General features: G+C 38.1%; 1 protein-coding gene and 1 long non-coding RNA gene across 3 annotated transcripts; one reads left to right on the forward strand and one right to left on the reverse strand.

The window, feature by feature from the left end:
- Positions 1 to 267: 267 nt before the first annotated feature.
- LOC141633595 (putative DUF21 domain-containing protein At3g13070, chloroplastic) lies at positions 268 to 13432 on the forward strand. Its single transcript, XM_074446040.1, has 14 exons — positions 268 to 1188; positions 2827 to 2924; positions 3027 to 3120; positions 3209 to 3286; positions 3625 to 3728; positions 4528 to 4609; positions 6344 to 6483; positions 6563 to 6641; positions 6750 to 6813; positions 10266 to 10357; positions 10613 to 10678; positions 11729 to 11845; positions 12078 to 12257; positions 12892 to 13432. Exons 1-14 carry the CDS (start codon positions 625 to 627, stop codon positions 13186 to 13188), a joined length of 2055 nt encoding a protein of 684 aa, XP_074302141.1. The 5' UTR covers positions 268 to 624; the 3' UTR covers positions 13189 to 13432.
- A 591-nt stretch (positions 13433 to 14023) lies between these two features.
- LOC141633596 (uncharacterized) lies at positions 14024 to 24646 on the reverse strand. Of its 2 annotated transcripts, XR_012538388.1 has the most exons (3): positions 24474 to 24646; positions 14594 to 14696; positions 14024 to 14356 (listed from the first exon to the last, which is right to left on the reverse strand). It is a non-coding gene; the product is annotated as an uncharacterized LOC141633596 (long non-coding RNA). The 2 variants fall into 2 exon arrangements; XR_012538387.1 differs by lacking the exon at positions 24474 to 24646 and having other exon boundaries at positions 14594 to 15177.
- Positions 24647 to 24836: the final 190 nt, after the last annotated feature.

The following is a 24836-nucleotide window of genomic DNA, read 5'->3' on the forward strand; positions in this document are numbered from 1 at the left end:
ATAATCAGACCGAAATTATTGGGTTCAGTCTGGTCCAAGACCGAACTTTTTATGTCTAGTTTTTGGCGTCCAATAAAATATTTTTCTCCGTATTCGGTCTCGTTCAATCCAGATTTGGACCGATGTTAACCTAAAATAACCGACTTACTCAAATTGTAACCTGAACACCAAATTGGCAAATCACCCTGGCTGTGATTCAAAAATCCAAAGCCACAAGGCCCACAGCCCACAACAACAGAAAAACCCACAAAATGAAGGAAGTCACCCAAATTTCTTCACTTTCCTAATTACAATTCCTCCGTCAAATTACAGGACTACTTTGACTAATTACCATCATCCATCTAATTCAACAATATTTCTCAATTAGGGTTTTAATCAACAACATTTCATCCTAAGGATGCTAGATTATCTACTTAAACATATCCCAATTCAAATTCAATTGCAAGAGTATGTGGTAAGGTTCTAATTTGAGTTCAGTTGCTGGGAAATTGATGCAATTTGATGAGAATAATTAGAATTTGTAACTGGGTATCTGTTACATTTCAATAATTCCACCATTTTAATTCATTTTATTGGGTTTTACTGCATAATTCAAAGTTTTGATAGCAATAGTATAATATTGGTATGGAACTGTTCATTGATTCTACAGCAGCTTTTAGTTGCACTAGAGTTAGTATTAATGGTGTTCACAGTACTTCAAAATCTTTGCTTTTGACTGGTTGTAGTAGCAATTCTAGAATCTCAGTCAATGTTGCTCAAAGAAGAGCACAAGTGAGGTATATTGGTAGAACCCTTTTTGCGAGTCGGGTTCGTGTTGATAATAGTTGTTTCAAGTGTTTGAGTAGTAGGAGTGGTGGTGGGTTGATTGATGATGGCTCCAGTTTTGATGAAAGGAAGGGTAATTTAGGGTTTGTTAAGGTATTGTCAAAGAAGGGAATGTTATTGGCTGCAGTTGTTTTCGGAGTTTTTGTGGTTGATTGCAAGCGAGTGATGGCCACAGAAGGGGTGGTTAATGCTGGTTATGGGATTATTGGGCAGTGCATATTGTTGTTGAGGAATGCTTGGCCGAAAACGTCACAGGTTCTTATGGTGTTGAAGGAGCAGGGATTAATACTTGCTGCCCTTTTGGGTCTTTCGGCTTTTTTCTCTATGGCTGAGACATCAATTACCACCCTATGGCCCTGGAAGGTATCGTCTCCATGCTCTTGATCTTTGTTGTTAAATGGTACCTTTCGATAATCATGGACTTTAGTTAAGTTGGTGTAAGCTTCACTTTTAGAGAAAAATGTGCTTGTGCTTTTATGCAAGTTTCGGCAGGTTTCAGGGTTTACAAAAAACAGTTTATTCACGTTGTTACTAACAGAACGGATGCCTTTTGGTTAACTCAAGGACAGCCTAATTTTTGTGTGACCTTTATTCGAACTTCAATGGATAATGAGAAGGTTTAAATTGAATTCATTATGTCCTTAAGAGATGGCACTCTGCCAGTACATTTTTCCCTCTCCAACACCCGCAATTTAATAAAGAATGCTAGATACAGGTGCTATGGACTAAAGGTTCATAAAATAGAATCTAAAGGCTTGTCGTCCCCAATCATATAACATTACAAAGGAAAAAAACACTAAGAAATAGCTCGCTTCGGAGCTTACATATATTCATTAACTCATCTATGACTGGCTACCTTATGGGAAGATTTTTTCCTGAAATTAAGTTATTGAAGTGAAGATAGGGGCCTAGGGCTGCATGCTTACATTTCATTACAACTCTATTAATCCCAGATGAAACTGTCTTATGATAGCTTATTGTAAGGAGTCTTTTTAATTTTACATTTTAGTTTTATGATAGTGGTTATTTGAAATCTTAGAGAACCCTTTAAGAGAAGTACATTAAAAGGATGGATGTGCCATCCAATTACCATGTTCTCTTCACAATATAAAAGCTTTTAAGTCTAACAATGATACACATTTACCTCTCATATTATAGACGTTAGATTTGGACTTGTGGTTGCACTTAAAACTCAAATGTAAGCTATTTTTTACCAATATATTTCACGTTGTGTGCTGCCTTTATTCCTCAAGTATTAACAGTAAGTTGATAATTATTGTGGAAGTCGTAAGTTTGACTTTGGAGAAAGTTAGCCATAAGAAATTTAGTAGGTGGGTGTAACCTGTGCCATAGTATCAGGTGTAGATTTTGGACAGCATGGCTGATTGTAGACTTGATTAAAGTCACCTTGAAACAATGGATTCATGCATAGAAGTTACGAGCGGAGCTTTTCTCTTTGATTTTTTCTTCTTTCTCATGACCTGCTTTTCTTTGACGCTTTATTTATTTATTTTTATTTTTATTTATTTTTTTCTTATATAACGTCTTCAAGAAAACAATGGTTTGAATGTATTATACTTTCTCAAAAGGCCAGTTTTACCAGATTAATTATACCATTTTTGAGCAAAGAGGGGAAGACGGCTCTGGAAGTATGCCCCTTGATTTGATGTCTTTAAATGGAGTACATGATCATCTGAGGAACTAATTTGGGATAGGTTGTATGTTCAACTTCATTTTTCTAGGTTAGGGTATGGAGTCCCAATTAGCATTTTTTATTGAATTTGTTTTAATACAATTGTTGTGTGTATCATTAATCATATTGTGCTTATGGCGAGTGATATTGTGATTGTTGAGATTTTTTGAGGTTGGCTCTTGTATACATGAAGTTTGTATGAGGAATTTCATACTCCTCATGCTCTGCGTATGCCCGGGGATCTCATGTAAGCAAGAGTAAATTTTGCAACTAGAATAATTAATGACTAAGAATTTGTTTCTCTTCAGGTTCGCGAGTTAGCTGAGAAAGAGCCTGATAATGGTGTATTCAGAATGCTTAGAAGTGACGTCACCCGATTCCTGACTACTATTCTCATTGGCACAACGTATTTTTCTGTATTTCTCTTTTTTTATAGTTGTCAGTTGCTTCAAATTGTCCATAAAAAATTCCCTCTTATAAATATATCCTGTGCTTTGTGTGTTTATAGTGTTGTAAATATCGGGGCAACTGCTCTAGTCACTGATGCTGCAACTGCAATATTTGGAGCAGGAGGAGTCAGTGCAGCTACTGGTGTGATGACAGTATGCCTTTTGTCCACTGCACCTCTTTCCTTTCTTCTTTCTGTTTCATGCTTTTGGTAATACTTTCACTTAATCTGTTTGCCATCAGGTTGCCATTTTACTTCTTACAGAGATCACTCCTAAGAGTATTGCTGTACACCATGCTACAGAGGTTGCTAGAGTGGTGGTGAGATGTCTTCTCTTATTTAATTCTTTTTCAGCAAAATGATTCATCAGATTTTCATTTTGTTTTTGCTTAATGTGATTGTCCAATTCCTATATAAAGTAAGCTCCTTATATTTTTTTTCTTCACATATCTAAATAAAGGGAGAACTCCAGAAGATTCAAATGAGCATATCATGAATGTTTTAGTTGCATGGCAGGCATTGCTCCTTGTTTTCTCAACAATGAGCATTCATTTAGTGACCACTGTTCTATATGTATTAGTTTGTCAATGCCAATTGTTCATTTGGACTCTTTCGGTTGCTACATTTGTATTTTTATGTGCTTATTTCTTGTCTTTAGGTCAGACCTGTAGCGTGGCTTTCCTTGGTATTATATCCTGTTGGAAGAGTCGTCACTTACCTGTCAATGGGGATGCTGAAAATGCTTGGATTAAAAGGGAGAAGGTTTGTTGCACTTGCTTTTAATTGTTTTCCTTTTTCTCCCCTCCAAATATCATATGCTGACTTAGTTGTGGTTGCTTCTATTGTTTCTGCAACTAGCTCACATCCGGAATTTGATATTCATGCTAGCGCCCATTTGTACTTCCACTTAGTTTGTTTTGCTTTTCATGACCTTTTAAGTACATATTTCTTAAAGTCTCCGTGCTCATGTCGCACATCATTCTTGGAAAGATAAATCACTTAATGCCATTGAACCTTTCGTGCTTGCTAGCTTCTGATTTGAACTTTTAGTATGGTTTGAGGATTTTTTTTTTATCTAGTAATTCATAAGAGACGGTATTGAGGATGCGACTATTGATACCCAATTGGAACACATCATTAATGTTTCTGTGATTTAATCTACACTACCGGCTGCTTTTTGTAAAAAAAATTGGTAAGCGTTTGCTTAAGCATTTGTTGAAAAGAAACAGATGCCATTTTAGAGAGGACACAGTCACTGGCTCACTGCGCACTGACAGAGTCTGGGCTCGTTTAATTGTTTATCTATATAGATATATGATTTTTAGACTCACGCAGCTTCCTTTTTCCTCCAGAGTCAAAGTTGATATTATTAATGTTGTCTTGTATGTCATGACTGGTTTCATCATTTCATCATATTCTATGCCCGGTCTCTGTTCATTCTCGAATGTTTAAATTTGAGTAAACAACGCCATTGAGGGTATAAAATTCAAGAGCTGTTTATCTTAGTGCTTGGTTTGAGCCATTTACAAGTTCCTTTCACTTGTCTAATTGCGTGTATTAGTGAGCCATATGTTACGGAAGATGAGCTGAAGTTAATGCTGCGAGGAGCAGAGCTGAGTGGGGCTATCGAGGAGGAAGAACAGGTATGGTTCTTTCTTTTTATGTTAGCAAATTAATCATATTTTCTTGTCATGAACGCTTGGCTTCTCTATTGTTTTGTGGTTTTAGTTGATTGGGGCGGGGGTCTGGATAGGTTTAGTGTGTCAATGAATCTATATATCTATATATGAAATTAGAATTCATTAACGCTTTATTTGCTAATGTTGTCGCCACTCTCATTAGCTCTTTTTTGGAGGGGAAAGGAGGCGAGAGAAAGGGGGGAGAAGTCAAATTCTATGTTTGGTTGGCAAAATTGAATTGGAGGGGAGTGCTGGTGGTGTGTGGATGTGGGGAAGGGAGAGGGGAGCGAAAATGTATTTGTTTCCCTCCTACAAAGACAATCAAAATCCTTTTGAAAGGGAAATGATAGTATTCCATTCCCATAGGATATCATTGTTTTATAAATATAATGAGTTTGTAAATCAAACCAAGTTGGGATTATTGTAACTTTCAACGTATGCCTGCACCAGGACCTTTTTGAGCTCCAAAAAAGAATCAAGTTCGACATGCCTCAATGGTGGAATTATTAGTGCATAACCATAAACTGGTAGGTGATGGTTTGCAATTGTGTACCTTTGTCTAGAAAGTTAATAGAGGGGCCGCCATAGTTAGACCTCTTCTTAAATTGCCCAAAGTAGTGACTAGGGACCACCAGCAGCATTACTCGGTGTGTTCCTTGGAACTTGGAAGACTTCCCAAAGTTATCTTATACTCCCCCTTCCATTTTTAGTGGCTTAATTTGCTTTTTGTTTTCTCCCTATTTTTTTGTTTTTCTTCTAATATTAAGATGATATTACTATGATATTTACATGATTACTCTCACTTAACTAATGACCTCCTCGCCCAAAATTACTCATTCCAACAACTCCATCTTAACATACTCTGTGTCAAAGGATACAATGGTTACTTAGTTTTCTTAAATATGACCCTATTTATATTAGTATTTGATTAAAAAAAAGCATCTTAATGAATGCAACTTGAAAATATCCAGATGGAGATTTGAGATATGAGAGTTAGATAGAGACAGCGAAAGTTCGGTTAACTGATGCACAATCCACATACACCCCCTCTCCTTTTACAATGATGTTAGCTTATGAAAGAAGAGAATGTATTGCTGAAGCTGGTAATAAGGACATCTTTTACAATAATGTGAGGTTATTAGTCATATGACTGTTTATTCCTCGGAAAGTGCTGAGTATCCCTTCGTGTAGGAATAAAGAAACTGAAAATGGAGAGCTGTTTTCAGATATTGCTGAGTATCCCCACCTTTGTTTGATGTTGCCGATGAATATTAATTATGTAGGCAGCACTGTTTTTGAAATACTGTGGGGATGTTTGGTTGGTGGAGTTGGGAATTGGGATGGAATGGAATGGAATATATTTGATCCATGATAGTGTTTGGTTGGGGTATTTGTGAATGGAGTTAGAAACTTGATGGATTCTAATCCAACCCAACCAATCCCTTGGAATCCGGTACCATCCTTCCCCCCCACCCCTTCAAACAACGCTAGAGTGAACCAAACAAGAATTAATATGTATGGGGTTCTAAATTTATTCTTCAATGGTATCTCATTTGATTCCAATCTCATTTCATTACAAAAATTGATAGGATTAACTTACATCGAGGAAATTTAGCCACTTAGATATGTGCTCTTTCTATCATCCTGCAAGTAAGATAAACGTTCTTACTAAATTCCAATTTAATAAATTCACTTCAGGACATGATTGAGAATGTGTTGGAGATCAAAGATACTCATGTGAGAGAGGTTATGACACCTCTTGTTGATGTTGTAGCCATTGACGCAAGTGCATCATTAGTTGATTTCCATGATTTATGGGTTACGCATCAGTACTCAAGGTATTTGACATTTGTCTACAGTATATAGTGTATCAATTCAGGTTCATAGTTTGACATTTTATATTCCTTTGTCATTCAGGGTGCCTGTTTTCGAGCAGCGTGTTGATAATATAGTTGGTATTGCATATGCAATGGACATGCTGGATTATGTTCAGAAGGTCTGCTAGTTTTTATGAATATTTTATTTTGGTAGTTGCTGGTTCTTCCTATTGATTATATGCGTCAATCTCATAGTTTGCAGAATTATCATATGTTTGGTTTTGAAGGGGGAGCTATTAGAAAGTTCTAGTGTCGGAGATATGGCACACAAGCCAGCGTACTTTGTTCCAGGTGATTCTTGATATCAGTTTCCTTGTGTTTTCTCTGTATGCCGACAGTCTCTTCTCCTTAAGAGTCAATGTCTTTGTAGCCAGAGTCCAATATTTTATGTCTTGCTCAAGAGTCGTATTTTCTATTACATTAGTTAGGTCTTCTAGGGGCATGTGCTATTTGTTAGGGTATATGCTTGATGTTGCTTGACATGGTTATAGGTGATATGGGTTGTGAAACACTTATGTCCTTAAAAAAAAAATCAATGAACTGGTTCTTGATCCAGCAAGGAAGGGATTGCTCCAATGTAGACTGGGCTCGTAAATTGATGCAACTTGAAACATTTTCGGTATATTTTAGAAACATTTTTGACTTATTATGAGGTCTAAGAAAAGCAGTGGCAATTGTGAGAAGTAGTTTCCCTTGTTTTTTTCCTAATTTGATCAATTTGCAATGCTCCAAATAAGACGGCTAATAAAATAACACTTCTTATTGATAGAAGACTCCAGGCCACTGCATTAGGATTTTTGGTAAGAACTGAACGAATCGTTTTCGTCTATTACTAGTTGTGCCTGAGAATTGAATTATAATGTCTCAAGTATATACTCAAGATATCAAAGCTAACTGTAACGACCTTGATATTCAAGAATTAAGAACCCACAACTATCTCTGGTGGTGCTAACTTGATGAAATGTCTTCTACTATATCCTGGAATCTGGATACAAGCCCTTGTATGTCAACTTTTATTTGTACAAAGCTAAAGCTTAGAACTAAAATTAGGTACTGACTTTTGGTCCTTTTTCTCACGTAAGGGTGTGATCTACGACAATGTGTACTTAGCTAATGCATAGAACAAAATTTGGTTCATTATCCACACCAAAGTGTGAGTGGGCTCCCTCCTAAACTTCACAACAAATATATATAAGTTTCCCACCCTCTTGTGTCTTGCCGCACGAATGAAGTAGAAAAATAGACGGGTTTGCTAGTGGGGACAAGTTAGAAGGAAGAAGGGAAAAAATGAGTGACTATTCTTGTAAGATAGTGATAAAAGATTAAAGGGTATGCAAGTGGGCATAATTGGGTGACATTTCTTGTGAATGTCATGTTCTCATTAGGATATAGTTATCCAAAATCTTATTTTGAAATGAATAAAGCAAAGTGTGAGACGGCTTAAAAAGGAAAGTCTGAAACTTATTTGAGATAGCATGAGCCCTTAAAGACAGGAAATTTTGTGTGTCCCACTGGCAGAGTATGTGCGACAAAAGACTGGTGAATTAGGTCTGCGATTCAAAATTCCCAAGATTTTTGTTACTTATTTTGTCCCATATTCTAATTCTGTCTCCCCTATTATTTTTCGTCACATCACCAGGGATTTTTGTACTCTTCCAGCCACCACTTTCAACAGGGGCTGAAGCAACAAAATCCCTTGTCACCTTTCTTTCTCAGTTCGTATATTAGCTATGTTCTTAATATGTTGCTGGGTAAAGCTTTACTTTTTGGTGTATTGAGGGAATGGGCGAGTGAATACGTACAAGTTTGATATATCCAAGTTCCACTACCTTTCTATTGGTTGATTTTGCTGGTCTTTTCTGTAGAAAAGTAAATAAAGCTAAATATGGGATAGCTTTTCTTGACGTGTACCTTTTGGTTGCGGAGTTTGATGGTTTGATTGGATGGTAGGTTCAACCATCATCATCATTTTGGAACACGATTATTTCTAGAATTTTTGAACGGTTAGATGGATCATTGTTGTAATGTTAATGTTGCATACATCTAACCCCCCCCCCCCCCCATCATTTGCAAGAGCCTTTGAGACACTAGAGTATTGTTGTAATTATGGTGCTGTTTTTTACTTTTATACTTTCTCCATTCAACTCCACTCTACCACTTTGCTTTTTCACGTTAGCCAACGCGTATTTTACGCGGTAAATATCGTTAGCTACGTATTTGCAAAAATTATAAAAGTTAGATATTTTTAATGTACTCGTAAAGACGAATAAAACAAGATCCCACATGAATATATTTTTACTTATGTGTGGAGAGAAAATCGAGATTGAATGTGCATTTGTAAATAGTCTAAAAAATAGAAATAGGTAGAGTGGAGTTGAATGGAGGAAGTATTTATTTTTCTCATTGTTTTATCTCACGCATGGATGGTTCTAGAGGATGATTCATGTCAGCCGACCCCAAATCATTTTGGGATTAAGGCTCTGATGTTGTTGTTGTTTTTGTATTGTTTTATCTCACGCGACCATTTCAAATGACGACTAATTAGGGCTGTAAACGAGCTGAGCTCGGGTGGGCTCGGCTCGCCGTTTTTAGCTCGAGCTCGGACTCGGCTCGAAGCTCGTCGAGCCTAAAAAATTGAAGTTCGAGATCGGCTCGGAAAAAGTTCGAGCTCGGCTCGAGTTCTAATCGAGCTCGTTTTGTCTTTATATTATTTTCACTTTTTCGCTTTTTGAATCTAACTAAATATAAATATTTTTAAAAAACAAATAAGATTATAAAATACTAAAAAATATTGTGTTATAATATACTTATAAATGGTTAAATAACATATAATTTAAAATAACATTAATATTAAATTATATAAATTATACAAAATAAAATTATAAACGAGCCTAAACGAGCTTCCGAGCCGAGCCTTGCTGAGCTCGGGCTCGGCTCGTATTTAGCCAAGCTCAGGCTCGGGCTCGAGCTCATTTTGACCGAGCACGAGCCAAGCTTTGACCGAGCCGATTCCGAGGGCTTGTCGAGCCGACTCGGATCATTTACACCCCTACGACTAATGTTAGCCGACTCCAACCCCAAATCATTCTTGACCAAAGGCTTGTTTTGTGTTGACTTACTTGACTAAGGATGTTCATCAATGCCCCTATGTTGTGTGGGAATGTTTTAGATGTGGGTCCAGAATGTTCTAGGTGCCTCTAGGATGTACATATATGTAGTATGATCTAGAGAATTTCACTGAGTTCAGCAAGGCAATTTAGTTTAGGATTAATTCAAGGCTAAAGTTGAGCAAAGGGAGGGGAGTAAGAGATTTCATTCAAACCTTTGTGCTTTCTTCATTTCAACCTCAACCCCAAACTCTTGCACAAAGACTGAGTGTGTATGCCAACCAAGAAACTGCACGGACTGTGAATAGAAAGATTCTATACTATTAGCTCATGACTCGTAGTGCCGACTTAGAGTGGTTCTTAGACAAAGGTATCCAAGCACTGTGTTGGTTGAGAAGTTTAGGAGCATTGCACATCAAAGGCACAAGGTTAAGCAAAATTCAATATTCCTAATCCACAAACAAAGAAATGTTATTAAATGATGTGGTGTGACTAGTTTTTGCTTGTTACGAGGAGTCACCCCTTATCAGTTCGCTATCTAGTTTTGAGCAGATAATTTGTCAATAATTTTCTGATTGCAGATTTTTGTATTCAAATTTTGTCAATGATGGTATTTTATCATCTTGATTATGCCAGATTCAATGTCTGTTTGGAATCTTCTACGGGAGTTTCGGATTAGAAAAGTGCACATGGCCATTGTCCTTAACGAATATGGAGGAACTGTGGGGGTAAGTGATTTTTATTGCTGCACTAATTGCACTTGCAGTTTAGAATAATGAAGAATATATCCACTCGTCTATTGTGATCTGAGTAAAAGCACAACTTTGAAGATGTGAATTATCTGCATTTGTTGTGCACATATATCTTTCATGCACTTTGAAGTAGATCTCTTATTAGTCTCTTTTCTTTGAGTAGTCTCATATTTCTCTATTAATGATGTTTCTGTATTTTGTTAATTTGACCATGTATTGTCCATGGAACAGTTAGTAACCCTGGAAGATGTTGTCGAGGAAATTGTTGGTGAAATCTTTGATGAAAATGATTCAAAGGTAAGGCTTGTATCCTATACAATCTGCCTGTTTCGGTTTCCTGAAAATTGTAGGTGTGCTTTATTCATTTTTGTCTTGCTCATAATGCAGCACGTCTGCATTTCTTTTGGACCCTAGTTATTAGAAACTACAGCTTATTGGGGAACCAATTAATAAGTTGTTGATAGTGAACAATACTATTATTGCATAGGGGGTTAGTGTGCACCGTGCTTACATTTTTGGAGCCGGTGGGCTCTTCTTTAGTTTACCATGTGTTTTCTGGTATTTATTTTCGTAAAATGTTGTCACAATTTGTGTTTCTTGGTATGGCCTTCTTACCTTTAGCTATTGACTAATTTTGGCGTTAAGCCTCAAGCTTCAGTCGTTGGTTTTACAATCTTTAGTCAAATGATTCAGTGTGGAGATAGAAGAGGGGCCAGGATTCATGCTTGTATGAGAATCAATATGTATGGCTGATTTTGTGCTAGTTTATACTAAAAGAGCTCTACTAGGAGAATGTGACTTAATGTGCATGTTTTCATCAGCTAATTAAAGAGGCAGCATACCTGTATAAAGGGCACCTGTGACCTGCTTACTATGTAGATTTGTCAATAGTTCAATTTCTAGACTTTTGTGGAAGTGTTAGTTGACAGTTACATTCGAAGTCTGAAAGCAGTATTTCTATTTCTTTTTCTTGTTGATTTTGAGCGTTCTTAGGGCATCTAGAATAGTACGAGCTCCTTTGAAACTCCTATCAGTGCCACATTCCTCCACGTGAGTAACTAAAAAACTATCTTGTTAAAACCTATATTCAACAATGGAAAAGTCTCAGAGGTCTTATGCTAAAAAGCAACTATTGTTGACAAGCTTTGCATTCTACTGATTTCAAATGCAAAAGGTTGATATGATTGGAGGGTAACTTTTGTTGCTCATGGCAGCTAAAATATTTTCTTTGACAAGGGCTGTACGCCTGTACTAATTAAACTGTTTTATCAACATACTAATAGCATGTTTATGTCAACAAGTTTAGTGAATGAATGATATGAAAAAAAAAATATCTGCCTTATGAAGGAGGAAATTCAGAAGAAAACAGGCTACATTGTGATGCGAGGAGAGGGAATTTATGATGTTGATGCGAATACGTCAATTGATCAACTTTCAGAAGAGTTGAACATCAAGATGCCCGAGGTATGAAGCTCTTGCTCATCAAGCCTTCCGTGTTTAGAACTGGCTATTATAGGTCTGTAGTTGTCCATTTTGGAGGGTATCTTCTATTTTTCTTCTTTTGGGGTTGGGTGGGTGAGGTTCAGTAATTTAAAACCTTATTTATCAATCATCCCTTATATTCACGCTCATTGTAGTTTCATACTTTTCCTTTTTGGTTGATGGTTTTTTTTTTTTTTTTTTTTTTCTGTGGCAGGATCATCAATATGAGACAGTTTCGGGTTTTATTTGTGAAGCCTTTGGTTATATACCAAAAACAGGCGAGAGCATGAAAGTGGTAGTTGAACGAGATACTCAAGAAGAAGATGATGAATACACAGAAGTTGAATCTGAGCGCCGAGAACACAAGGAAAAAGTTCAAATTTTTAAACTAGAGGTATGTAATTTTTAAATTTGGTGTTTAACTTGAGGTTCGTGGGCCACCATCATGCTTTTGTGGCTACTTTGCTATTTATGATTAAATAAGGCTTTAATTTCTTTTCAATGCACACAGCTAGGCCTGTACATACCTGTTTTCGACTTTTCGGGTGATCCATAATGAAATATTTGTCGAGAATTGCATCTACTTCACAATAAAAAGTTATCTTTAGCTTAGTGAGTCGTTTTGTTTTATTCCATCATAATTAAGAACCTAAGTAATGAGCTTTGGCTCCATTAGAAATGGCAAAAAAAAAGACCATCACTTGATTTTCGTCCATAAATTGATCCTCTCTTCTCGTCTAAACCAACCAATGTCATATCCATTCCTTATGACCACCCTTCAACAACTAAAACAGCCACACAACTAAAAACCCGAAGGTGGAGCCTGACAGTGTTGCATGTAGCCAATACACTCGTAATCCACCAGATCAACCTCCCCATATATTGGTGTCCTCGGCTGGCGAGGCTATTCATTGCTACGAATGGTTGTTTTTTTTACTTAATCCTGGATCAAAAGTGCCAAATAAAATGTGTAGCGCTATTTAAACCTCTTGTTAGAATACCAAACCATCGTGGTGTATGTTGTGCAGATATTGGCTGGCAACGCAAGGAAGGTGAGTGCTGTTCGATTTGAAAGAATGGAACATGACGACAAGTTATTGGAGACAAAAGAGGTCGCTCCCTTTTTTCCTAAAATCATGAAAAGAAATCGGCCCAGAGATGACGACACTGATCGGAGTTTTGATAACGAGAATCGGTTTCAGGAGACAATAAATGACAATGGTTTTGATCGGTCTCTTGACCATAATATTCAAACTGAGAGGGAAAACGAGAGTGGTACCTCTGATGGTGGCGTTTTGGATCATGTGGATGGATTCCAGCAATAGCAACTTTTTTTTTTTTTTTTTTTGGTTTCACAAAAGTTTAATGTCAGCTTGTGAAAGCGGAAATGAAAAGTTTTCGCTCTTTTTTTTCTTTTTAATTTTATTTTTTTGCCCTCCTTTTTCCTTTGTGGAGTTGCGGGTAAAGCAAAAAAAGGAAGTGAAAATCAGAAATTGTAGCTAATCCTGCTTGTAACTTTTTTCTACAGATGTTGGCAAAAAAAAAAAAAAAAAAAAATTCTACAGCAAACTCATCATGACTCTCTGCGCCAGGAAAAAAAAAAATACCACTGTGAAAGTGTGAAGTATCTCTAATAAATACAGATTACATGTAAAATTATACTACTAGCAAAGTATTGGATACAAGCCCTCCCTTTCTACTACAAATGTCAAGATCTTCTAGGTATATTAATATATAAACGGTTTTTCATTGATCAGTTTACTCTCTACACACATTCCTCCACCTAAATATCCAACGTTCAAGCCCATCATCAAAACCCTACTACCCGTTAAAGTTTGACATGTCCGTCTTAAACAAAAAAACGGGTTGAATAATAGATTGATGGCAAAAAGCATAATACCTAGTGAATGACGACGGCCTCTTGAAGTCTCGAGTCTTGTCCCATATGTTTATACGGGTAGTAGTATTTTAACCGTTTTATATTAAGAAGGATATAACCAACTTCGGAGAGACCGATTGTACACAGATAACCCAAAGCTACCGACCTTATTCGCTCTACCATGTCCCACAGCAACGCCGACCTTAACTCAGCTTCCATATATATCATCGATAACGTGTTTTGAGTATAACCCGGGATAGGGCATAACTGCACAAGGCATATGGAACAAAAATAAAATCATCATTCAAAATGGTGAATACGATATTGTTTCAAACTTAAATGACCACGTATATTACATATAGAATTGGCCTTTTGGGCTAGTTCTACATCCACACCATACCACAAATTATCTAATAAGAGCGTTCATACATGATACAACACGCTCTTTTTATGTACTGCACCTCGTTTAGTGAAAGATACAATCCATATTGACTCTGTTGTATGTGTACAACAGTTTTATACAGGAACGACTGCCACCTTACAAGTGCGTAACCATGGCCTTTGGAGATTTGACATCTTGTAAACGATGCAGAGACTTTGCAAACCCCTGCTACCTGTCCGAATGACGATGATCAGTTAAGTACTTAAGTCACAGTTCAGATATTTTTACAATAAAACAAAGCAACAATTGTAAACTACTATACCTATAATAGCTAACTTTCTACCTAATAGGAGTATAATTTTTCTTTACCGTGTTTTATTAGTTTGAAAAAAATTTAACTTCTGCCAAGTAGATGTTCGAGAGAGAATGCACTGTAATATAAATGCATAAAGAAAAAATAAGAGCATACCAGGATTTAGACTCGGAGTTTGAGATGCAAAACTGGAACCTGCAAATTTTTCTCAAACCAGAGCCTTATATCTAATTGAAGTCCCGGTCTGCGGCCTGCACCACTAAAAATGAATGCAACTTCTGCACCATCACATAAAGCTGAAGCCTTAAGGCATTGTATACGTCAGTGGTAGTCATTCAATGGAGGAATACATGACCTTTGACTGAAACCTATCACCATTAAAAATTAATCAACAATTCAGCATCAAACCCGCCCTATGTGAGTTCCTTTACAACAAGCATCAAACCTGTCCTTCTGACTTCCTTGACAACCAAAAAACACTCAAGGCATCACAATAAAATTCTGGAAATCATCGAACAATTTAAGAATTCAATTTGGTAATGCCAACATATTTTTTTCTGTTTCTTTCTTCTCTTGATCTCCTTGGAGCGAAAAGTAATAAACTTCAAACATGGTGCTAATGCATGTGTAATTTGCCCTGACAAGTTATCACATCGACCAATCCACGCATCAAGGCGTGAATTTGTGGGTCCTCTATGCCAAAATTAGACTGTGTACCAGGGCGCCAACAATTGAACAATTTCCAAGTCAAAATGATAACCCAAGTAACTACAGTAAATAGACAATCTCTCAACTTTTAAACTGCTTTTATTCTGCCCGACGTGGCAGCAGTACAGTATTAATCCAAATGTAAATCTCAGTCGCACATAATCTCTAAATCAATCTCATTACATTTTTTCTTGTCCAAAACATCATTCTCCATCACTAGTGGAAGTCATATACACGTGATTTTCTCTGGCCTTGATACATACACCATTACATAACGCTTGTCGAACTACACAACTTTACTCCACAAAACAATCAAACCTCATAAACTGTTCCCTCTGAACACAAGACGAATAACTCGATTCTCAAAGCCCAGCCAGCCCACACATTGCTACAAAAGAACCAACACGAAAAATGCCTACAAGGCTACAATCATGTGGAAAAGCAAGTAACTGGTTAAAATATTTAGAGAACAACTGGTTAAATTGTTTTTCCTTTTATCTTACTAGAACAATTATGTTAGCAGGAATTTACACAATAACTTTGTACAAAGACATAATATCGATTCAACTGCTTTTCAGACAAAACTATTATCTAATTAACCTGATTTTTGAATTTTTTTTTCCCAGTGATTAGAATTTAGAAGTGCGATATGTTGCACCCCCGGAGAGATGCAAATAACGTAGACATTTTCTACATCTGACGATAGCGTCAAAAGGAGAATATGCAGACAAGTTAATAGGATTAAATAAAGCCAAAATAGATGTGGGATTCAGAAAGCTCTAGTCTTAATGACTCATTGAGACTTAGGCTACTTTGACCAACCAACTATATGCTTAATTTATTTAGATGAAATAAAAATATTTCATGTTGGCGCCTTTTCAATTTTTACTTTCATCAAGTGCCCAAATTCCTACCCATCATATGCCAATCAGCCAATGTCTAAACCATTTTGTCCATGATCCAAAAAATAGATTCAGCCAAAACATAACACACACTTAATAACAATTGTAATGAGTAATGACGTTATGACCTTTGTAACAAATAAATTTGCGTTTTTATCTGCAATAAAAGATAAAACACAAACAATGCAACAAAATAATAATTTTATTAATCAAAAGATTTCGGGTACAATCTACTAGTTATTCTACTGATTCGATTTCCGCAATTGAATGAATTGGAGGGTCTTGATTTGAAGACTTGATTCTCCTTTGGATGAATTTGACTTGCTTCTCTTCAACTGACTGCAGTGGATGCTTGACGTCGGATTGAAGAATAGTCCTTTCTTTTTCTCTAGTTTTCTCTTAGAAGAGATTTTTGTAGAGATGTAAATGTATTTTTCTTTTCTCTTATTTTCTCTTGAAAGAGATTTTTTTAGAGAGTATTTTATAGGGAGGTTTTGTTTTTTTTTGAGAATGTAATTTTTGTGATTATGGAGATTAGTCTTAAATGAGAGGATTTATTTTCAATTTATAAGAGCTTTGTTTGTTTTGTTTTCTACGTTTAACATGCAACTCATGCCGTCTTCTTCTCTTTTCGGTTGACTAACCCCTAGTCACATGCACGTACTCCACGGAACAAACTTTTGTGCAGTTATTGAATAATGACCAAGTCTTTCTCCTTTTAAAAGATAATCATTATCATCTACGATGTTTACACAACAACTCCACTGTCCATTGCATGGTCTTGCTTTCCTTCGAGAGTTTCGTGGTCTCCTCATCCTTCATTTCGTGGGTCGCTAATGCACGAGTCCATTTTGGACTTAGCATCGTTTCTCTTGGAATTGCTATTTACGTCCCACATTTCGAATTAGAAATATAGCATAGTGGACCGATTTTATATTTTGACAGGATGAACTAAATACCGTCATATTTGTTCGGGTTAAAATCCAACGGCCCATTTCTCAAACAATACTCTCACAAATGTCAACATTTGACTTTGACTTCATTTTAAAAATGTAAGACACATTTTTATGTCTACAAATTTGCCCCCTCGGGATTGAGTCACGTACACGAATTTGAGTGTTTAAGCGTGAGTCGATCCCGATACTTCTCTTTGCAATCGAGCTTCACATTTCTTTTTAGTCCATCTAAACACTAACTGCCATTCCTTTCTTATTCGTCAAAGATGATCTTATATTCCCAACAAACTCTTGCTTGCTTGATAGTTGTCGGCTTCATGGACTCCTTGCAAATGTTTGACTAGTTTTAAAGATATAAAATTATCTTAACTAATAAGATACAACTGAAATCTGGCTAAATTGGATCGCTAGTGTTTGAGTGAGAATCAAAAGCTTCATCTATAAAAGCAAATAACAAAGCCTTGGGAATAACCACTCACAATCAAGCTACAAGTCCTTCACGCTTAAGCATAGACCATGCCCCTGCAATCACCTTCACCCCTCGACCGATATCCATACTTGACTAGAAGCACGATCGACTGCATCTGTTGCACAAGGAGCTCACGGCCAGTGCACTCCGGAAATCCAATTTGCCTTACTCGAAAACTCGACGTTCACCTCGTCTCTCGACGACGAAATCCAAATCCGCAAAAGGGACGACCGGAATTTCAGGTTTGTAGGTGAGCAAAATTTGTGATTTACTTACCCATTTTTCGTTTGTATGCAGCACTGTATCACTCCGACATCGTAATGAACTTCTCATCATCGTAGCTGCTTCATCATTGACGTGGACTCAATGCTCATTATCATCTAGGCGCGGTCCTCGGTTCCCAAAGTTCAAAATTCACCCCTCTTTTGGCGTGTGAACTGCGAAATCGGGGTGGTCGCCTAGCTTGGCGATGAGATTTACATTGAGTAAACCTCGTTGACCGGTGCCGTGCCTTTCCAATACGACTCCATGCCTCTGGAGTCTGGACTCGCCTCACTTGTGAATTACGGTCGGCCGCCCTGCGCTTCTCCCGTTCTCTTGATTTTACTCTTTGATGATGACAATTGACAATCAAATTACCAACTGGAACGAGAGACAGTCGATTCTGATGCCCCCATTACTTGTACCGGCTGCTTGACGACGGAGAAATTACCAGACAGCCACGCTTCCGACTGACTCCTTGACGATGATCGACATGAAAGCAGGCCTCCGACATTCTTGCTTGTGACTTACGGACGCCTCTTCAGTCTTCTCAACTCCTCGAATCCCAAGGCCACTGGAAAAACACTTAGTAACAGCATCGTCATCGTCGACTTCTGTTATTGTGGTGATCCAAGTTGCCGCCAAAACACGTCGACATCTATTTCAACGACAAATAGTCAGCTGTCAATTGAAGGCCACGCCTGGCATCCGAAATCCGAGTGTATAAGCAGCGAATCCCAGACGAGGAATTAATTTGTTATTACTTATCTTCATGATTCGACTTGACCACGACCAAAAAAAATAATTAAACTGGTGAACAGTTTGAGCTTCTGTGGACTTGAATTCAACTCTGCATTCGCACGACTTAGCCAACTTGAGATCAATGGCAGGTGTAATTTGGGGTTTTATTTGTTTGGTTCTGCTTCCATTTTTATAAAAGTTGTTTGGTTTTATGGTTTTGCAATTTGTGTGAAGACTGAGAATTCATTTTTGATTTCAATGCCACGCTTCACCACACACATACCTTCAACTCATTTCATTTTTTTTTTAAAAAGTTTGATTTGGAATTTGGTGGTTTTTTTTTTGTTTGTTTTTTTTTTTTTTTTTGAAAAGAAATAATCTAGTTTGTCTTTTCTGTTTAGGAGACCATAAGGTGCACTTCAAGACGGACATATTTCGGATGACTGGCAAGGGGTAGTTAGCGACGGTTGACCATGCTTATGACAAAGCAGATAACAAAGTCAAACACGCCATCTTTCCTTATGTGACGGGTCCATTCATTGAGTCTTGGATACCGATGACATATGCACCGAACTTGTAATCTTAGTGGCAAGAAGTCGAATGATCCTCTCGCTATCAAGAGAGCAAAGTCATGCCACCTTTCTCGAAGTAGTTGCACTCTCGACTCTCCAGCTATGAAGTTCAACAAAGCAGCGTCTCTCGCTTTTGATTTGAATTCTCTACCTTCTTATATAGTGTTTTCCATGATGTCGTTTGTTGTATTTTCCTTCGTCTTACACATTTTTTGACACTTGGGAGTGTGAAGACCTCGTACTTGAGAGCTTTCTCGAGATCTAAGTCTACAAGTATTTAGATGAAGAATTAATGCTTGTGAGCTTTTTCCGGATAGAGGTCAAACTTCACCATTTAATTTTGATGAAATCTTGGTTCTTGTGAGATTTCTCCAATTGTTCATCGTTCAACTTTACGACAAATCTCGGTACTTAGAGGCTTTCTCCGAATCTTCATCATCAAAGTTTATGGCATAGTCTCGGTGCTTGGAAGCTTTTTCCACGACTTCACCTATCTTTGATAATTTTGACCAAAACTTAAAACTTGTGAACTTTCGCCAAAATTACATCGTGACAATTAAAGACTCTTGGTGCGTAGAAGCTTGAGTGCTTTTACATCAAAATAACACATCTCGAAGGATAAGCAGCGATTTGATACTTAACGATGCCCCCAAGATACGAACGTTGAGTTTTTTTTTAGGTGTGGCTGGACTTAAGCAAGACTCAAGATGACTACGTATTCGTAAAAATAAGAAATTATTCCACGAGATCAAGCCAACATAGTTCATCAAAGTGATTTGTGTTTGGATTTTTTTTTTTTTGGTTTCGTTTTTTTTTTTTTTTTTTTTTTTTCTGGTGTGCAGTTTAGGCTCGTGCTCAGGAGCCGACATGATGATGGATCTCCGGACTATTGCCCCCTCGGGACCTTGTCACGTGCACTTTTTTTTTTTGGCGTCTTAATGTGGCGAGGTCCCGATCCATTTTGCTTTGACTTAGAAGTCGATGATGAGCGTGCTGACTTGTCTCGAAGGCAGCTTCACTTGGCTTGACTTGGAAGTCGATAATGAGCAACCTAACTTGTCGTAAGGATGATCCATATTTCTTCTAATATCACCCTGTCAATATCTGACTTGGCGGGCGAATTTGTGTTTGACTTGGTAGTCAAGGCGTACCAAAACTTGTCGTAATGGTAATGATTTTTTTTTTTTGAAGTCACCCTGTCATTATATGACTTGGCGGATGAATTTGTGTTTGACTTGGAAGGCAAGGCGTTCCAAAACTTGTCGTAATGATAATGATTTTTTTTTTTTTTTTTGAAGTCACCCTGTCATTATATGACTTGGCGGATGATCGGTCGTGCGATAGCTTCTTGAATTTTTTCTTGACTTGGAAGTCAATGACACCTCAACTTGTGCCTAGGTTTATTTCTTTCAGTCATCAACGTCGCTTGGACACCATCTTCGAGAGTTTTAGGGGTTTCACCAACTTCCATCTTATCATACGAATCTTGACACTTTTGTGTCGTCACATGGTTAGACGAGACAAAATTCCGATTGATTTTTCTTTGACTCGACTCCTCTTGCGGATTCGTGAAAATGACGGTATGTCCTTTTATTTTCAGTGACCTACCCGTGGTTATTTCCACTTCAAGATGACGTTTCATTCGAGAGGGAATTACACTATGAGTATCTTTGCTGAGGTCGACTGCAACTTTTGTCTTCGAGGGCTTCTTCTGCTTTCGTGGACACCTCTTTTGCACCTTTGAGTTGCCAAGGCGACTGAAGACTGATTTCTTTAGCTCACTCCCTCCAATGCGAGTGAATACTGATGCATTTGGCCTTTGTTGTTGAGAACCTGACGCTAATTGCACCCGGACGATCTCTTCCCTTTCTCCCAGCCTGTCGAACACAGAAGAGCGAGGAGTAGAAACCGATTGACCAAGCCTATCAAAAACAGATCTTTGTGGCAACATTTTTGTATTATCGCCTTCACTTTCCGCGAGATCTGCCGCAATATATTGGGATGAAGCATCCTCGACAACAGCAAAAGACACGGTGTTCACCGAAGCTTGGGGGAGGTAGGACTTGGGAAAATAGTCCCATAATGTCAGAATTTGACGTAACTTCGACTTTACTTTCTCAGACGATGTCACATTTGGCGGAGATTTCAAGTCGGTTCTCCAATCTTTCCTGTATGACGATCTTCTTACTTTTGGACGAGTCGATGTTTGATGTTGGGAAATTGGCACTTGGCATTTTTGCTCATTTGGTCGTCGCTTAGTCGCAAGAGTCCACCCTTCATCGCCGTCTCGTTGATTTGGAGCGTCGGAACTTGATGACATGGCGAATATAGACTCTTCAGGCGTAACGACGATCACCGGCTCTAGAGTCCCAAACTGAATCATTTGTGTACATTCTTTGACTGCAGAACGAAGGTATGGCCTACGGCTTTCAACATCCACTTGTGCTACAATGCAGTTGGACTCAGCAGCATCATCTAGATCCAAGAGAATTTTCCCTTCTTCGGCTAACCTCATTATTTTCTCTTTGAGGGTTATGCATTTCTCCAATGGATGACTTACAACCCTATGATATCGACAATACTTAGGATCAGTTGTACGTCCGGCTTCACTTGGTCGTTTAGACTCCGGAAGCTCGATAACCTTCTTTTCCCATAGATCATCTAACATCCCTGCTAAATCGGAATCTGGAAAAGGGTATTTCTTTTGCTCAAGCTCTTTAAGAGTCGACCGTGACTTTGCATATGTCGCCACCTTCTTGTCAGTTTTAGGCCGCGCCGTAATTTTTACCGGATTAGAAGCAGAAATTGTCATAACCTCATTTGAAGTGCTACTGGACGCCTTGTCATTTTTCTTAAACTCTTTCCTTTCCGTTTTTGGTTCGTAATGAGTGAAAAGTCGTCCTCCATGGCTAGCGATGGTAATCTCCATGTCGTGAGCTCGAGTGGCTAAGTCCTGGAATGTTATTGGCTTGTTGCCTTGGAGGATGTAGACTAGCTCCAGATTCATTCCCTGAATGCACATTTCAATAGCCGAAGTCTCCGACAAACGATCTTTACACTCGAGGCTTAATGAGCGCCACCTACTTATGTAGTCGATAACGGGTTCGTCCTTCCATTGCTTCGTGTTAGTTAGTTCCATCATGCTTACAATACGCCTGGTACTGTAAAAGCGATTAAGGAACTCATTTTCCATCTGGTCCCAACTGTCGATTGACTCAGCGCTTAGATCCGTGTACCAATCAAAAGCAGTCCCTTTCAGAGATCGGACGAATTGCTTGACAAGGAGATCACCATCAGTACCGGCAGTGTTACAAGTTTCAATGAAATCGGCGATATGTTGCTTGGGATTGCCCTTTCCATCAAACTGCTGAAACTTTGGTGGTTGGTAGCCAATAGGAATCCTCAAATAATCAATCCTCTTACTATATGGCTTGACGTAACGGTATTTGTCAACGGAGTGAAAGTTTCCATCGAACTGACTTTTGAAGGCCTCCGCAATCATCTTTTGGAAGTCTTTGGCCGTAAATGACTTACCCTTGTCACGATCATCATCGTTCTCGCTGGCGTCATCACTATCACCACTTTGAAACGACGATGCGGGCCGCTTCTCCAACTTTTTCGTCAAGGCGGCAATCTGCTTGGATTTCTCTTCGTTTTCCTTTTGGAGGTCTTCGAGAATAGCTTTCATTTTGATGAGTTGTTCCTCCATGTTGTCGCACTCAACGACCATGACGGGCGCCACCATAAAGTAAGACTGCTGGCTTGACTTCTCTTGATTACGCCTTTGTGGTAACGATGGAGACGAACCATTGCTACTGTGGTTGTCCTCGACGGTAAATGGCTTGAACAAAGGATTAGTGTGAACAGTCATCTTCTCGAAATTGTCGCACACTTTCTCCTGAAATGTTGACGAGACAAATTGAGGGTCCTTGACTTGGACGTGAGAAAATGAGCCGGACACGGAACATTCATATGGACTAGAGTTGCCGGCACCATATGATTCATTGGCAGAATTGACGGTGACGTTAGATTTGCGGGGCCTCGTAAGTACAAATGCAGAACGGAGTCTCGCTGCAGCGGTACGGATGAGGATGGATTTCGTCCTGCTCCTTGTAGAAAAACCAATGGGCGATCTGTCGAGAGACCCACCGAGACGGGTTGAGCTTTCATCATCAGTTCTGGCTGTCATCCTCTTCGACATGTCGGAGATTTTTCTGAAGGCCATTGAAACGATTATCCTGAAACTTGATTGTGCGGAAAAAGAGATGAGTAGTAGAGATGTCCCACCGAGCGTGCCAAATATGTAACAAACAAATTTGCGTTTTTATCTGCAATAAAAGATAAAACACAAACAATGCAACAAAATAATAATTTTATTAATCAAAAGATTTCGGGTACAATCTACTAGTTATTCTACTGATTCGATTTCCGCAATTGAATGAATTGGAGGGTCTTGATTTGAAGACTTGATTCTCCTTTGGATGAATTTGATTTGCTTCTCTTCAACTGACTGCAGTGGATGCTTGACGTCGGATTGAAGAATAGTCCTTTCTTTTTCTCTAGTTTTCTCTTAGAAGAGATTTTTGTAGAGATGTAAATGTATTTTTCTTTTCTCTTATTTTCTCTTGAAAGAGAGTTTTTTAGAGAGTGTTTTATAGGGAGGTTTTTTTTTTTTTTTGAGAATGTAATTTTTGTGATTATGGAGATTAGTCTTAAATGAGAGGATTTACTTTCAATTTATAAGAGCTTTGTTTGTTTTGTTTTCTACGTTTAACATGCAACTCATGCCGTCTTCTTCTCTTTTCGGTTGACTAACCCCTAGTCACATGCACGTACTCCACGGAACAAACTTTTGTGCAGTTATTGAATAATGACCAAGTCTTTCTCCTTTTAAAAGATAATCATTATCATCTACGATGTTTACACAACAACTCCACTGTCCATTGCATGGTCTTGCTTTCCTTCGAGAGTTTCGTGGTCTCCTCATCCTTCATTTCGTGGGTCGCTAATGCACGAGTCCATTTTGGACTTAGCATCGTTTCTCTTGGAATTGCTATTTACGTCCCACATTTCGTATTAGAAATATAGCATAGTGGACCGATTTTATATTTTGACAGGATGAACTAAATACCGTCATATTTGTTCGGGTTAAAATCCAACGGCCCATTTCTCAAACAATACTCTCACAAATGTCAACATTTGACTTTGACTTCATTTTAAAAATGTAAGACACATTTTTATGTCTACAACCTTACAACACAGCCCTATAGGAACTTAGGCCATGCTTCACGAGCGAATTACATTTACGAAGATCATTCTGAGTAATACCAAATTCACCTTAGCTAAATTTAAGTGCAACAACGATAGGCAAACAAATAAAATTATAAAAAGATTAAAGAGAGCATTGTCATATCCTGATGTACTTACAAAAAGTGTAGAATCAGTCAAGCACAGGATCCCTTGTAAGTTGTTCAATACTCATATGCCTCAAAGATCTCACCATATGATGATCGGCAACACGGATATGAACCATCCTCTCCTGCATATTCTGGAATGCAGGCATAGCAAACGCTTCTGATAATCTTTCGTGATGAATTGGATCTTCAAACGAAGTTCATAAGTGACTCGGCAAAGATTATCCCTTAGTTCCTCGACTCATCTTGTAACATTTCTATAAGACAAGGAATTGCTCCAAAGATCGCAAGGGCGTAACGATTAACTCCCGGTAGCTCAACCGTGCTATTTCCCGTAAACTTTTTCTCTTACGTTAGTGTTCGATCGCCCAATAGC

Source organism: Silene latifolia, chromosome Y (assembly GCF_048544455.1).
Source record: "Silene latifolia isolate original U9 population chromosome Y, ASM4854445v1, whole genome shotgun sequence".
NCBI lineage: Eukaryota > Viridiplantae > Streptophyta > Magnoliopsida > Caryophyllales > Caryophyllaceae > Silene > Silene latifolia.

What these genes read in the sequence shown, in the direction of transcription:
- LOC141633595 (XM_074446040.1), top strand. Translation starts at nt 625, where the DNA reads ATGGAACTGTTCATTGATTCTACAGCAGCTTTTAGTTGCACTAGAGTT. An exon ending in GTTACGCATCAGTACTCAAG is followed by an intron (nt 6,484 to 6,562) that starts GTATTTGACATT and finishes TTTGTCATTCAG; the next exon opens with GGTGCCTGTTTTCGAGCAGC. An exon ending in TGCTGGATTATGTTCAGAAG is followed by an intron (nt 6,642 to 6,749) that starts GTCTGCTAGTTT and finishes TTGGTTTTGAAG; the next exon opens with GGGGAGCTATTAGAAAGTTC.